General features: G+C 47.7%; 1 protein-coding gene across 3 annotated transcripts in view; it reads left to right on the top strand.

Moving 5' to 3' along the window:
- Nucleotides 1-16,925, top strand: part of LOC119437625 (valine--tRNA ligase, mitochondrial-like) — a 201,138-nt gene that overhangs the window by 31,741 nt on the left and 152,472 nt on the right. For all 3 annotated transcript variants that reach the window (XM_037704619.2, XM_049660745.1, XM_049660746.1), the window contains one exon: nt 9,535-9,643. In XM_037704619.2, the coding sequence (XP_037560547.1) occupies nt 9,535-9,643 (109 nt within the window). The remainder of the gene's footprint in view (nt 1-9,534; nt 9,644-16,925) is intronic.

Genomic DNA, 16,925 nt, shown 5'->3' on the forward strand with positions numbered 1-16,925 from the left:
TTTATGCAGTCCCTGCTTGTGTAGATCATGTGATCTTATTATGCCATAGGCTAATGTGAGGACTTGGTATTGAACGCCTGTGTCACGAAAACGGCTGTCGGCGAAACATGCACAACTTCTGAGGGCTGCGCGCAAGGCTGTGCGTGAGTGCTTGCGATGGCCATCGTAATCATAATGCATAAAGCATAACGCGCTAGCAGCGGTGAGCGCGTGTGAATTTCCTAAAGCAAACGTTCCGTGCAACCGCTTCATTTACCATTCCACTGTACTGCGGCTCTGGAACTCGAATGACATGATCTCCAAAACTATTCGCGCGGAATCTAGCGGGTGCGCCACCGAACCCGTGACCGCGCGATTATGCGCATAATTTCTACCCCAATAAAGCAGCCTAGCCACGTGTACTATGCTGTCTATTTGATAGGGGCCCTGGAATAATAACTTTCGTCACCGAATCGAATACTGTCAAAGAAAAATCGAATCGAATAATGACTATGCGATTCGAAAACCGAGTTGAACAGTACATCATTTGATTCGTCCAAAGTAATGAATATTCGCACACCCCTACTAGTATTTCCTTTCCGGAAAACTTATCTCCACTGTGCACTTGCAACTTACAAATTTATAGCTGCTTTTATATAGACGCAACGGGAAATCTTGTGCGGCACTGAAAGTACAAGCATTCATCGAGTTCTGCACCAGAACTAAATACTTAGCTTCTGCACATCACGTTGCGCTTCTTTGTCAATGCATCCTGTGAGGAAGAAATTCTAAACTAGTACAAAAAAATTCAGAGCCCTTCCACTACTGTGAAGATGGAAGCCCGTGAAGCTGTGACAATGGTGGATCTGCTGTAGTGAATGTTGCTATATTGAATTCACATATTATCATTATTGACAATATCGAGCGTCCTTGGCATTTTCGTCAAAAAGCAAGTAAACCAGCATCTCGTTTTCGCCCGGCGCGATGGTCAAGTAGTGCATTTGCTGTGCCAAGTCCGCCCACGATACGCTCCGCATCGCGGGCCCGATCATCTGCCGAGGCCTTGGCGTGACGCCGACGAGATCTCTGCCGCTCCTGCTCTCGGAGGCTCATACCAACATATCCAACGCGGGTATGAGCCACACGTGATTTCTTTCATACCTTCCTTCTTTCTTTCCTTGCCAATTTTGGTATATACCAAGTGAACGAGACGCCACAAAATAGTTGCCTACTTCCGGTGTACACGGACGCGGAACCTAGCATATGTAACAGCTTCGCTGTAACACAGTCGCTTCTATGTGCCTTCTTGGTGGGCCTCTTGCAAAAGCTGGGCCGGTATTTTGCACCGATGCGGCGGCCTGAAACTCGGGCTTCGTTTCGTGTTCTCTTACACGCGTTTGGGGTATAATTTTCATCACGCCTGTCCCACACCCATAACTAGGCTTTATTTCCACTCGCCTACTGTTATGCATTAAAGCTTTTTGCTGACGGCTTATTGTAGTAGTTGCCATAAAGACCAGATTAGGTATTTTATTCGCCTTATAGTAGCAAAAGAATGATTAGATACTTAGACCTGCTAAACAAATAGGCGGTTTACATAGCCCTATAACGCCATTACCTGCGGCTGTTTCTTTAAGGCATCTGCGCCTCTGTATCGTTAATTACTGCTATGATAAATAATATGGCAAACAATGTCACAGCTCTGAAAATTTTTTATTTCCAGTTACATATAATGACATTATAGATAGAACATTCAAATTCACACTACAAATGAAAAACAACTGCTGTACAGGAGTGCAAGATACACAATAAAAGCTCATCACATACAAAGTAGTAAGCAGGTTAAACATGGTTGACTATCTCACATAAATGCAAACAATTAATTAAGCCTGCTGAGCTTGAGATGCTTTGCTGACTTCCGCTTGGCAGCGTTTGACTTATTTATCCCTTTAACAAAAAAGTGAAGCCTCATGGTTATGTAAAACCCAATAATGCGAGGTGTCAGCCTTTCACTGTGTTGTGCACAACCAATCATTTTTAGAGACGAAGTACCATCAATCATCTGTAACACGTCCATCACACTTTCCCGATGAACCTTATGAGCCGAGAAACAACTTGTAAAGATGCTCTCCAGGTGTGTGATGAAGCGGAACAGCTGAAGTGAAGGGTACAAGAGGCCCCCCTCATCCTTGTGCTGCACAAACACAGAGGCATTCAACAGGCGCCCCTGCTCTGCTGGAAGCAAGAGCTCGCTTATACAACGGGAGCATTTGCTTGGCAGCACGTACTTTCTTGCCACATAGCCTGAAATGTAGTAAGTGATCCTTGAATCACTTCTTTCCACGTGGTACTCGTGTTCATTGATTGCAGTTAACACAGGCACCGTTGGAGACACTGCATGGTCACCTATGGATGACTCCACTGTTCTTAAAAGCTTTCCGTTGGAAGTTTCCTCTTTGTAGTGTCAAGAAGAGAGCTGATGACGCACCCATCAGCATTTCCACCAAGAACACTCTGAGCGAGATTGTAGAAAGAGAGACAATTCACTGTTAGCAAGAACTGCTGCGGTGTTGGGTGGGTGTTGCAGCCTGATGACATTCTCACTATGCCGAAGAAGTTCTCTATCCTGGCTGAGGCGTGACGTCAGCAGGTATATGAATCCAACCTCTTTGCGTAAGTACTCAAGCATCTCCAGCGTACTTGTCAGTGTTACTCTAAGCCCTTCTGCAGTGGAATCACTCAGGAAATGTCCTTTATCGGTCTGGTGCTCCCATTTGTTCAGAAAATCAAGCATTTCTTTTATCCGTTCCGCACCAGAAGAGTTCGGTCTTAGAGCTTCTGCTGGGTACCTAGCAGTCATTATGCTGATGAGTGATTTCATTCTTGTAAAGAACTTCTCTGTTGCACCTATGTTTCCACACTTCCTCTCTAGTTGCGCCCGATAAAGGAAGAATGCCTGCAAAGGACCTTGCCCGAAGATTTGAAAGGCATAACTGGCTCTCATCTTCTCGAAATTGTTAGGTGCAACGTGAACATTATTTATGCCTGGCATCGCCCTTAAAGCAATTGCACTTGTGTCAAGCTTGAGAGCTTCTTTGACGAACTGTAAGGACACTTGTCCATCCGGCGTGTTTAAAGTTGTGTTGAGGAGTCTGTTCCATACATTCTTCACTAGGTGAGGGAAATCAGAAAAAAAATAGAGTGAGCGGCTGCTGTCTACTGGATGTTGCCTCTTGCAGACCACTTCTTTCACTGATGCTCTTATATTGAGCACCCTCCACATTTTTCTGTTCCACGAGGCTGCATCACACATAACAAAATCAACGAGAAGACCAGCTTTCTCCGCAAGAATTGTGGCTTCAACAACAATTTTGGCTAACAACTCACCCTTAACATTCTCGTGGCTGGCAAACGAACCAAGAACTTGGGTCCAACTGCCAACAAGTGGCACAAACATTACAACTAGACCGTGATTACATGGCAAGGATTCTTGTCCTTTCGGTGTGTATGCACCAAGATCTACAAATCCTTCGATCTTTGCTCCTGACGTCACTGAAAGATGTTCGGACAACTTCATTTCGTCGATAATGATTCCCCCGTGCCGATGAAGCTCATCTAGTTGCGCGGTTTTCCCTTTCAGAGCGCTCAACATTTTTTCGTTAAATCCAAACCCAGACCTATACTGAGCTGTGTACTTCCTGATTGTGGTCTCACTTGGGACAGCCAAAATTCCCTGCTTCCGCATATATCGGTAGAGCTTAGGACTTCTGATTCTAAGCAGAATGCATTCTAGAGTCCACTCCCTGTCGTACGTCATTCCACGGGGACTTTTTCTCTTTGATGCCTCGAAACACTGCCGGACAGCTAGTTGCTGCTTAGGTGAAAGAGTCCTAATCTTTTCAGCAAGCACTTCCTCACTCGTTGAAGCACTTTCCGCCTTTGTCTTGTTGAGATCTTCAGCAAGCTTATATATCTTCGATAGAAGCCGCTTGTTTCGGCGGTTGCTCGCTAGCAGCTTCTGCGAACTAATCCTTGAGGGACGTTTTGACATCTTCCGACGTCTGACGCGCGACTGCCGTGTAACAAGCGCTCTCCTTAAGTACTTGCATGCGACGCATGGCGTTCCCTCCTTTGTTGTTTTCCCATGGCAGTTGATGCTGAAAGCAATTCCCGATTTCATTTCCATCTGGCCGCGCAAGTGATCTGTAAGGCTGCTTGTTAAAGAGCTTTCATTACTCGCAACTGCTCCGCAGCAGAGAAGCATTTGGTTCGCCTTTTGCAATACAGTCGTGGCGTCCTGTACTCGAAGCAGCGAAGACTCTGCAGCCAGCTTGCCTTGCAAGAACGTCTTCGAGCGGAAACCGCCGGAGCTATCCGCAGTGAAAAATATAGCCCTTTCTACTTTTACCTCACCCGTGACGGAGTTCAGTGCGCACAAAGTAAAACATACTCCTTCGTTGTCTTGCATCTCGTGCAGCGTCCAGCGCTTATTCGGCACAGTTGCGTGCTTCAGTGCATCGACAGTTAGGGATGCATCAGCCTCGGCAGGTTCGCACCCACCAACAGTATCAGTAGTATCGGCCTCGCCAGCTTCGCCGTTACTGGCAGGTTCATCCACACTGTGATCTTCGCCGGCACTCGATACCCGAGCCTTTTTCGGTAGAATGGCAGCTTCACTTGCTTTCCGCTTCCTCTGCTTTCTTGCGGGAGTCACATGCTTGCTTAAATACGCCGGGACGTTTGGTAAAATCGTCGGTACGGCGTTGGGCGTAAGCGTAGGCTTTCCCCGCAGTAGGCGAACTTCTTCACCATTAATTTGGTGCACATAGTCTCGAACGATGAAGTGCGGCTGAAAGTGGAGTTCACACACTGCGCAATCCGCGGTGAGTGGCTTGTCCGCTCTGTGCAGATTTCGCTCCCACAGGCTTCGTCGTGCAGGGTCAGCAGGCGCCTTGAACAATGAGGGTTGCTTAGCACCTTTGGTTCTGTCATACCCGCTGCTGCACCCGGGAGCGTAACAATGGTTCAGGCGTTGCTTCCCCATCGCTGAGGAGAATCACACAATCACCGTTCACGACACCAGCACAACTAAAATAACTTAACACGCACAAAACAAGCTGCTACACATCGCGCTACCCAAACGTGCCGGAGACGGCGGGAGGAGCATGCCAAAAGCAAGCTGAGCACAGCCGGCGCAGCGTAGTCAGCGACGGCAGCGCCGCCGCTACGGGCGACACCTGCACTGACGCGCGTTTTGAAGGCGCAGCCGCTCCATTCGCTCCACTGCCCTCTTCTAGTTCACTGTAGCACTGGTCTGCAGGCCATCTGCCAGGACGGCTTTCGAAGCAGTGACCCGCGCTCACTTGACGGCTACGTCAAAAGTGGCAGTGGCGAACCACTAATTGCCACCATCATCGGCATTGACAATTTTACAAAGTTTGAGCGAGCTATTGTTGAAAGTATCAGTGGGGAGAAAGCCACCATGCGCAGCAACAGAACAGTGGTGCGAGGGACAACTCGTGAAAAGGGGGGAGGAATCACCCGTCGCCGCGTCGCAAGAGGGCCATCCCGAGGCATGCTGCAGCAGCGAAGAGCAGATTTTTTTTTTTTTCGCTTTTTCGCAAACATGACTGAGTGGCGTTGCCTGGTGGGAGAATCTGAACTACACGCAAGATGGCGACAGTGATACCTCCACCTTAAGCGGAATCCGTTTTTTTTTTTTTTTTTGTTTCTTTTTGTTCTTTAAGTTTCGGTTGCGCCGTACGCTGTGTGCGGGTGAAAGCTTGCGAGGGTCAGCCGGCAACCGCAATTAATCTCACGCACGCGAGAGAGGAAGGCGGCCGGAGAGGCGCGCGCGGACTTTTCACTCGCGGGGCACGGGAAGAAGGCGGCGGAGACGGTTGCATTCAGCTCTTGCAGCTGCTGCCGACGGAGCTGCCACGGGCACCGTATCTTGAAAGCGATCTGCTATGTGGCCGAAAGTGTGCGCCCGCGATCTGCGATGGGCAAAAAGGGCGTGCGCCGAGTGCCGGTAGCTTCGTATGCGCTGTTTTTTTCTTTTTTTTCGACGTTCGCGTCGAAGCGAGAGAATAGACAGCGCGAAGGTCAATTTACCCGTGGTCATCGAGCGAGATGTGTTCATGTAACCTGTGCGTGCGTGACACCGTGCTTATTTAGTTAGTAAGCGCATATTTAATTACAACTTTATACGGCCGATAAAACTAACATCCTTACTTCGTATCGCTGTCTATTTGCTATCGCAATCGGTGCTCCGCCTTTTGGGCGAAACTGCAACATATAACTTTTTTTCTCTTGGGGGGGTGGGGAGGCGAGTTTTTCGGAATGTTCGTTTTTTTCGGACTGCTCGATTTTTCGGACTATTTTTCAGTCCCCGCGAAGTCCGGAAGATCGGTCGGCTACTGTATTCCTGGATGTACTGTCCATGGCATGACACTCTTGCTTTTGCAGTTTTACTTTACTACAATTAACGATTCGACTACTTGCACACAGCCTAAATGCATGTGGTACAGTCACCTCATAAAAAATGAGAACTAAAAAAAATTGCATTGCGAATAAAAAAATCTAAGAATGCCACGACCTCAACCATTCATCGTACATTGCACAGTGCTTTGAACAAGTGTTCTATCATATTTTATAATTGATTCAGGCTTGGAACAAGGCCAGAAGGAGAAAAATATTGTACATAAGAAAGTTCTAAAGATATCTTTATGAAATTTATACAGTAGTATCACAAAAACGTTGGTGATAAGCCTGCCAATTTTCATAAAAATCCACAAAGAAATAAGAAAGTTGGTATCGAACGCCACGTCCCCCCTTAAGCGGTCAGCACATATATGGGGGCTGGGTAGGGGAATCTTCGCGACTACGTTTTAAGCGCAGTTACACATTAAGCGGATACGTATTAATGAGGTTTGACTGTATACAGTAACCAGTAGTGATACAACAAGCCATTATGGCTTCAGCTTCAGTGGGCAGCCACTAACAATAGACTCTAGGAGACTGGGTCGGGGACTCATTGCAACCGCATCTTATCTGTTAGTATGTCCTAAGTAGGTAGTTAATACAGTTGAATCTCGATAATTCGAACTCGAAGGGGCCCGAAAATGGAACTGGGCCTCCGCCACTGCTTCCCTCTGTGCCGCAGCGTTCAAGGTCAACACGTGACGAGAAAGTAGAGGAAGCATAAAGAAGACGGGTTCACTGCCATTTTCTCCATGTGGCTGAGACGTCGGCACGTACGGGCATGTTCCGGCGTGACCCAGAAACGGCGAGAAGGTGCAATTTCCACCGTGGTCTCTTTTTTTTTTTCATCGTGCGTGGCGTTGAAAGGCCTCTCCTAAGCTTTTGCTTTATGGCAGGGTCGGAGCAAAGGCTGGTCGGAGGCACTGCCGCGTGATTTGGTGCGCTTTTGAGAGCATTGTCGGAGCGCATTAATGTTCGAATTATTCGTCGCAAATGCTTGCACGTTCGAATTACCGGGCGTTTTTGCCCATTGGAATACACATAACTTGTGACAGGACCACATTGACAGTTCAAATTAAGCGGGTTCGAATTGACGCGATTTGACTGTAACAAGGTTCTGTATTTGAGCAATTGTACGATGAAACACATTTCATAAAGATATTCACTGCAGTTTCATGCTGTTATTATCTCTACAATTTGGCCAATGTCAATAAGTTGCTGCCAGCTGACATTAGAGACTGTAATATCGATCAACCATTTTTGGAATCATGTTATTTTCAGAGTGCGTTGCTTGGTCGAGCCAGCCCACATCACCTCCAAAGCTTCAGTGAGGCATCATGCTGAATGACATGTCATTCAAAAGCAAGAGTCCCCATAAGTGATTATGAGAATACCGCTCCAGGAGGCAGCCATACAGCAGGTCCAGAGCAGGCCAGGGGAAGCTGTTCAAAGAAAATAATCCTAAATTTACACTGCACTTGTGCACTCCACACACCATGCCGTATTTACTAGCATGGTGAACGCACTTTTTTTCCTGAAAAATATGCGCAAAGTTGGAGTTCATTATGCGGGGTAAAATTTTGAGTGATGTTTTTTCCGCTGCTGCCCCTAAAGAAGTCGTAGTTTCGTCGGAAAGGCAAATCATTGATTGCGATAGAAAATGTGTAGACTGCTATACAAAGTGAGGATAGCAGTTTTATCGGCCGTATAAACTTGCTAACATTCACTAACTATGTAAATTAACAAGCATGGTGTCAGCGTGCACAGGCAAACATGACAGATCATATTCGATAACCGCAGACACTCGCTGTCAAAATGCTGGCATGAGCAAGCGCGGCGGCAACAGTGAGCGAAGTGACCTTCCTGCCGTGTATCTCTTCAACGCAAACTGAGTGGCGAGAACGGAGCACGCACAAAGGTAAAAGCCGCCGTCGCACCTAGACTCAGCCCCCAACGCAGATTGCTTTCAAGATAGGGCGCATGCGGCCGCGCAATGCCCAGTAGCTGCACCGCCCCCCTCCCTTCCCCCCGGCGCCATGCGCATGACGGAATACGGCATGTTTCCTGCCCGCTTTCCTCCCTCGAACGCGGCAGATTGAGCCACAATCGTCTGCGCTGACGGCAAAGATGCGCCTTTAGTGTCCTTGCGATTGCTGTCGCAATAAAAGTAGGAGACAGATATTGCGTCAGGCGGGTACGATTGTATCGGATGCCGTATCGGACGCCTAATTGTACCGTGTCTCTCCTACTTCACGGCAGCAAGTTCAGGGTGCGTTCATTATGCAAGGAAAAGAAAAAATGCACTTCTTGATTGGAAAAGGGGGGGGGGGGTGCATTCGTTATGCTAGTGTGTTCATTAAGCGAGCAAATGCGGTAACTTCCAAACCTGACACATTCACAGCTCTATGCCTCACCTATGGAGTGTGTTTATTCACAAGGCTCACGGTGTGGTTCAAGGCCCCTTCATGAACATTCTGCAGTAATAATAAATGTTTTTTTTTAATGTCAGGGCTGGTTGCTTTTGATGCAAAACTGATGCTAGTGAAGGTGGCACCATGAGCACTTTGTGGTAAATAGTTGAAACATGTTGATAGCCATTGGCTTTCCCATCTAGGAGCTGCTTATTCTAGCACTTAACAGACTGTAAAGCTCTTTCGTGGTGCCGGTGCTGCTCGTGCACCAAAAGGCCAGGCATCAGCCTCCTCTTAATGCCTTTTCATTGAATTTCACCCGAGTCAGTAGTCTCAGCCAAGATGTGGAACCCCTCTTGGGGCTCTTTGAGTGATGTTATTGGACGATACTATTTTTGAACTTTTTGGATTATCATTGCAATACTGGTAAACTGGCATGCTCCACCATTATGCACCCCTTTTCTATGTCATCATCATCCCTCATCATGTCTTTACAACCCTTCCCCCTGTTCACCGTATTAGGCTAGAGTGCACTAGCTCAGGTTGACCTCTCCACCTTTATTCAAATCCTCTCTCTGTAAGGATATTGAAGTCTGTTGATTTAATATCAATTGTCAGTTGAAAGAGCCAACTTGATGTGGAGTTATTTTTGCTCGTTTAGGTCAAGCATGTCGCCATATCCCCTGGCGAGATTCTAAAGGTGCCCGGATCAGACACTGGAGTTGAAGTTGGCTTCCTCGAAAGAGTTGCCCTTCCTATTGACAACACTGGTGGGATATTTCCTTTCATCCTCCCCCTCTTTTCTGTTCTTGTAAATCTTGCTTTTTAAAGTTCTGGGCTGCACAGTTGTGATGGGATGTGTACTTAATTGCACTGTAGTACAGTAAAAGATAGTTAATTTGACCCTCGTTAATTCGGAAAATCGGGTAGCTTGGACTTGTCCTCTATTCCCAGCTGGCGTATGCATTATTCAGTGCAATCAAACTCTCTTTAATTCGGATGTATTTGGCCGCACATCGGTTAATTCGGACACAACTATCGAAGTGTAGCGAGCAAGGAGTGGGGCAAGTGTGCGTTGCAGGAGAGCTAAACTGATGCTAGCATCTAACCGAAACAAAACGGCAGAGTCCGCGTGGTCCACATCGCGATAGTCATTAGCGGAAATCGTACGTGAATGCAACGAGGGAACGCTTAGTGTCTCTTTGTACCTTTATTCTTGCGTTTACAGCCTCGCATAAAACACTGCGTTGGCTGCGGGATTTCATAATTGCGTAGTTGCCATCCATGATCGCGTCGATAGTGGTCGCGGTTACAACCAACGGTACTTTTGTTTGGACTCTGTATGCGTATTGCCCGTCTGCCTAAAAAAATGCGTAGTCGCCATCCATGATCGCATCGAGAGCGACCGCGGTTTTGTCTGCAGATGTTGCAGCGAATGGTAGTTTCGACGACTCGGTGCGTGTGTCGGCCGAGTTTCTTCAGCACCGCAACGTCGGCGTTCATAACCACGTCGATAGAGGCCGCGGTTTCCTCCACGACAGTTGCGGCCAACAGTTGTTTAGTTTTGACTTGGTGCAAAGCTGTCGGGTATGAAGAGCACCGGCTACCTTGCGATGGACGGACTATCTGTTTACGATCGGCTCACTGGCTAATCGGGATGTGCGTGCGGTAGTGCAAGGCGTGTCGCAAATGAATTCGCGTGCCGCGGCCATGCTGCGAAGGAAGTTGCGAGGCCTCGATGGCTCCTGCTAGAGCCAATGACTCACGTGATGACGAGAATTGCTGCTTCCGCACTGCTTTTGTGCAAAATAGCATATGTCTTTTTAACAATTTATTTAGTATTTATATTTTTTTGCGCTGCTTCGCCGATTGCACTTGTGTCCGTGCGTTCCCGTTCTCGGTCCATTTCCTTGCTTTTTTTTGCGATGCTTTGCCAATTTTATGTCTTAAAACTTAGCCCAATGTTCAGTCTTCGTCTATTTCACATAGCTTGACGCGATGAGAACCGGTGGCGGCGGGCAGTGCTGTGTTGGCGTTCATAATCCATGCAGAACAGAAAGAGTTGTGTACCAGAAACAGCCAGTGCTTGGAAGCACGAGGAAGGAAAATACAGTCGAATCTCGATAATTCAAACTCGAAGGGGCCCGGAAATTTGTTCTAATTAAAAGAAGTTCGAATTAAAGAAGGGACGTATTTTGAACTATTGGAGCACCAATGCACGATGCATGAACGGTGCGTGTCGTGAAATATCGCGGCGCGCAACCGCTAACGCCGGTCAACGCTCGGTTCCTAATAACGGCAGCAAACGAAACTTCAGGGAGCGGACGGCGCCAGAGTGCGACGCGCGCGCGCACGCGGAGACCGTCGAAGGTGAGGGAGGAGGCCGGCAAGAAAGCGGATTTGGCCTTGGCAACTTCGCCGCGTCGGTGGCTCCCCTCACCCTCTCTCTCAGTTCCCTCGCAGCTACATCCCCTTCGACTGTCTCTGTGCGACTATCTCCGTGCGCGCCCGCTGCCATGCCGGTGCCTTCGGTACAGCCGGCCGGCGCAGATTAGCCCACTCCCTGAAGTTTTGTTTCTGCCATTATCGGGAAGCGAGCGTTTGCCGGCGGGGGGGGCAGTTTCGTTGGCCGGACCAGGCCTCCGCCGCTGCATTAAGGGCAGCGGCGGAGGCCCTAAGCTTTTGCTCTATGGCGGTGTCGGAGCAATGCCGGTCGGAGGCGCCGCCACGTTATTTGGTGCGCTGCTGAGAGCATTGTCGGTCCGCGGTATGTTCGAATTAACAGTCGCAAATGCTTTTGCGTTCGAATTACCGAGCGTTTTCGCTTATTGAAATACACATAACTTTGACGGGACCACAGCGTCAGTTCAAATAAACCGGCAGTTCCAATTAAGTGTGTTCGAATTAACGAGATTCGACTGTATACCTTAAACGGATTGAGCCACTGAGAGGACAGCAATATGACGACTGCAAATCCTTATTTTTCCTTCGGCGCCCAAAGCTCTGGAGTTGTTACATCTGTGGAGGTGAAGACACACAATTTACAGTAGCCGACCGATTTTCCGGACTTTACGGGGACTGAAAAATCCCAAAAATTTAAGTCCGAAAAACTGAACAGTCCGAAAAAATCTTGCATCCCCCTCCCCAAGAGAAAAAAAATTTAGGCTTAGAGCGGCTTAAGGAAAATGGCGCAGTTTCGCCCAAAAGGCGGAGCATCAATTGCGATAGCAGATTAATAAGACAGCTATACGAATTAAGGATGTTAGTTTTATTGGCCGTATAAAGTTGTAAACATGCGCTTACTAACTAAATAAGCACAGTGTCACGCTCGCACAGGTTACATGAACACATCTCGCTCGATGACCGTGGAAACCCGTTAAAACGCTGGATTTGGAAAGTGCGCCCGAAGCAGCAGCTAAATTGACCTTCGTGCTGTCTATTCTCTCGCTTCAATGGGAACTCAAAAAAACAAAAGAGAGAATGTGAAGCTACTGGCACTCGGTGCACGCCCTTTGTACCCCTCGCAGATCGCTTTGAAAATGAGGCTCCCGCGGGCGCACACTTCGGCCGCATAGCAAATCGCTTTCAAGATAAGGTGCCTGCGCAGCAGCTCCGTCGGCGGCAGCTGCAAGAGTTGAACGCAACACCCCACTGTCTCCGTCGCCTTTTCCCTCCCTGTGCACCGCGAGCGAACGAACTACTAAGTGGTTCATTTGGGAAAGGAAAGGTTAGCGGTATCTTCTGCAGCCCTTGAGGGAGCACGGCTCAGCTACGTAGCCCAGCACCGTGCGAACGAAGTCCGCGCGCTTCCGGCCGCCTTCCTCTTTCCGTGTGCGTTGCCGGCTTACCCTTGCAAGCTTTCACCCGCACGCAGCGTACGGCGCAAGTAGAGTGTACTAGACAATGGTTGAGTGGGCCGAACGGCGCTCTGCCGCTGAGGCACCGCGTGTGCGAGGGCGCTGCGAGCGAACTAGATTGGGGCGGAGACGCGCTCCGCAGCATATTCAACGTACTTTCGCTGCGGGCGCCGAGGCCGATTGCGCATAGTACGCTCTTAAAATAGTGTTTTATTTCAACAGCAAATTTATGTTTATATCATTTTGCCAAACATATATATTTGAGGCATGGATTTTACAATGCCACGTCTTCAATTTTGCTGTCGTTGTCAAGTGCGGCGTCTGCTAGCAAGCGTGCGTTCGCTACGCGGATCCCGGCGGACGCCCAGTTTTTCTCGCAGAACCTCTCTGCAGTACATTTTTTAAATGTTTTAGTTGCTTTGGTGCGCCCATGACTCTTGCCGGCCGGTACCAAATGTAGCTTTAGCCAGGTGAACTGTTGTTTTTACCACTGTCCTCTAAAAGTAACTGGTATCTCTGCACCACAAAGGCTACGTAAGAAAAAGTTTATTATTGATATCGTGTCATTTTACGTGCGCTTCTTGTTGGTGGAAATTGATCAGGGACAGTGATCGAAGAAAATGATATTAGAGTGAAATAAACCAGGTTTATTAACTGCGTGGCGCGAAGAATGAGCAATGTATTTCTAGGTAATTAAATCAAAGGCTACATAGACACGCATATTCGTGATATATACGTAAGGGAAAAAATTAAAATATTCTAAATCCAATAATTAAAAAAGTGAGAACTCCCGAATGGAATAACCGCACGTGTTTGCAGTAACAAACATCCTTATTAGTGAATAATGCAAATAAATGTCTCACTCGCAGAAGTAATATTCATAGCAGGCAAAACCATCTTATATGTGTGTGTGTGTGCAAGCGTTATTGATATACTGTACGGCGCCGAATAGTCATTTCCATTCGAATGTAACGCATAACAGCACTATTGAAGTCTCAAAGGTGAGCGACTGCATGGAAGTGAGGACTATTATTCCGAATGTTTGTGCTGCCGGAGAGTCGTGGCTGTTGCGAAGAGGCGCAGTTCCTGAGAGAATTAATGTCAATAAGTCCTGCTTAACAAGTTCCTAGCTGTCATTGAATATAAACGCCCTGTTTTGGGGCAGCCTGTAAATCTGCTAACTTGATTGAGACAAGGATTTTTGCCAGTCTCACCATGTTTGCAACCCATTAAAATTGAGTGCCCCATTTGGTACCACACTTATCTTCTTCAATGAACGCAACAGATCTGCACATATCTCTACGTGTATTTGAGACATGCCGTTCCTTTGTTTCATTATGGTCGTTATGATAGTGCACCGGATAACTGAAAGCAGCCGTTTATAATATACGAGTTGCTGAGTTGAGCGGTCATACATTTGGGAACGGCATTACATTTATGTATGAAATATAGGATAAGCATAACATGTTTTCCTCGGAAATCAGACTCGAGAATAATTTGTTGTTTACACCCCCAGAAATAAGCCGAAGAACGCAGCCACCTGCTTTTCTTTCTTTTTTTTTTAATATAAGCAAATTCTTCGGTTTTACGTGGCAAAACCACAATATGATTATGAGGCACCCGGTTTAGTTTTCGCCACCTGGGGTTCTTTAACGTGCACCTAAATAGAAGTACACAAGTGTTTTTCCATTTCGCTCCCGTCGAATTCCGCGACCTGATTGAACCCGCGAGTGAACCTGATGAACCCGGGAGTGGAGTTTAGCAGCCCAACGCCGTATCCACTATATAGCCACTAATTAGGCTACCGTGCCAGCTTTCTCTTTCCTTCTTTTTTTTCTTTTTTTAAAGTATTGACAGGGGAAAAAATTTCCACGTACGGCTTATATGGCCAAATATGCGCATATATAATAAAATCTAAAAATAACTAAAACTGTTTTCGACGCTCGAGGTCCTACCGCAGTAAATGACCCCGTACCAATTACTCCGCATTCTGTTATGCGAGGAAGGCGCAGTTTTTTTAATTTATAACAATGCTTCCCGTATATCTGAGTACAAGGCAACGGATGAAGCAGATATGCTGTAAACTTGTTTGAAGCGGCAAGCAGGAAGGTTACATGTGTTTCTCTGTCTGCGTTTCACAAGGCCTGCTGATGGAAAACTATATGTGCAACAATACGCACGAGAGATACATGCTACTTGAAGAACGAGAAAAATATTTTTTAGCCAAAGGGAACCGTACAATGACGTAGTAGAATGAAAGGCGACACTGCAGCCGCAGTGCACGCGCATCACCGAGCGGTATTAAAAAGTAAAATAAGAGAAAGCAAGGAATTTACTCTTAAGGCATAAATACATGTTATATGAAATTATGAACCCCATTTGAGCGGTCTCAACGCAAATACCAGCGCACGAAGTAGTACGAATGACCCTGTCGAGCAGCATCACCAGCAGTTTCCAACGGCGCGACCTTGATGCGGCCCAATCCACTTCCACCGCAGCACCGCCACAGTATTTTTCCTCGTTGGGCGCCTCACTGCAAAGTTTGCGCCGCCCCAGCCGCTCGTCTCACTCGACCATATTCTAGTACTCTCTAGCCAGTGGCGCACTGACGGGGGGGGGGGGGGGGTTTCGGGGGTTGTAACCCCCCCCTGAGGCCGACTTAACCCCCCCTCTTTTCTTTAACCCTTTTTCTTTCCTTGCGCATTTGAGTACTGCAACTAAGATGTAAGATGCGCAATCGTCTGCACACTCACAAAAAGCGCATTTTTTGACAATTTCCCGTCAAAAATTGAAATTAGTGCGATTTAGATGATATTTGCAAACTGTCAACCCCCCCCCCCCCCCCTGGCAGAGATCCTGGGTACGCTACTGTCTCTAGCACAAACAAAACTTAAGAAAAGCAAAAAAAAACGTATTCCGCTTAGGTGATCATGACAATAGTGCTGAGCTGACCGAAAAAAAAGCAAGTGCCCCTTTTTGGAATGTTTTGTCCGCCAAGGAAGAGCGGGCATGGCCTCAGAGACGGGAGGATAGCGTGCGTGTACTAATCTTGAAAACTGTACAGGGGGCCACTGGAAGCCAAGCCCGGCCAAGCCACCGGAAAATCCAGTATGGCGGCCCCCAAAATCGGGTAGCATGGCTCGGAGCAAGCGATTTAGTCCGGAAAATCGAACATTGGCACCGAGATTCGTCTGAAAAATTGGTCGCGAAAATGCATTAGCTCTATAGGAACCCTAATGGTACATCTATGAAGTCCGGAATATCCAACAAGTCCGAATTTTTGGAGTCCGAAAAATCCGTCGGCTACTGTACATGGAACACAAAGCTCCTGCGAATAAACGGCTCCATTATTTATGTTAGAACAACTAGTCAAAAGCAAAGCAGCGTCGGAAATCTATGTGCAATTTGCCGAAGAACCGTGTACAGTAAAATCTTTTTACTACGAACACCACATTAAAGGGTGCCTAAACCACCTCAGATATTTTTTGAACATTTCAAGTAAACACGCGCATCGAGTTGAGAATGCCGCCACGATCAACGATGCCAAACGCTGCAGCGCTCCGCGCCGTGGACGCGCCACAAAATGAAAAAAAAAAAAAAAACAATGCGTCCTCCTTTCCTGGCCTTTCCGGTATCCCCAGTGGTCGTCACGATGTCAGCAGGGTGCATCTGGTGATGTCAACCGGGTCGACGATGTCGATTGGTCGAGCAAGAACCTACGACTTCCGGTTAATTGCTAGCAGGTACGTGCACTCCCTGCTCTTCCTCGCCGTGTTGCTCGCTTGTGCTTGCTTGCAAATTGGTAATTACAGCCCGCAACGCAAGTGTCAAATCGCTCTCGTTCCAACACAGTCGTGCTTAGCGGTCTGATTAGCTGCGCAAAGAGAATGCGACATTGTGGATCTTTCTAGGCATGCGTGCAACACAGGGTCCATAGCAGCACGCTTCGCATGAGCACAGGCTAGCGCGGAAGCAACAGCGGGTAGCCTAGAAGCGCTGAGTCATGGCTAAGGCCCGTCCACGTTACCGGCACGATAACTCGCTGCACGCCATTTGCCAATCGCGGGCTGCCATTCGACAGCGGTTTTGCTCGCGAACGGCGAGATTTCCTTACAGTACATAGAGGATGAGACCGGGACTCATTTATGCAGCAGCCTCACCGCCGCTGATCGCTCGACAGCGCCGATATCATTGC

Source organism: Dermacentor silvarum, chromosome 1 (genome assembly GCF_013339745.2).
Source record: "Dermacentor silvarum isolate Dsil-2018 chromosome 1, BIME_Dsil_1.4, whole genome shotgun sequence".
Classification (NCBI taxonomy): Eukaryota; Metazoa; Arthropoda; class Arachnida; order Ixodida; family Ixodidae; genus Dermacentor; species Dermacentor silvarum.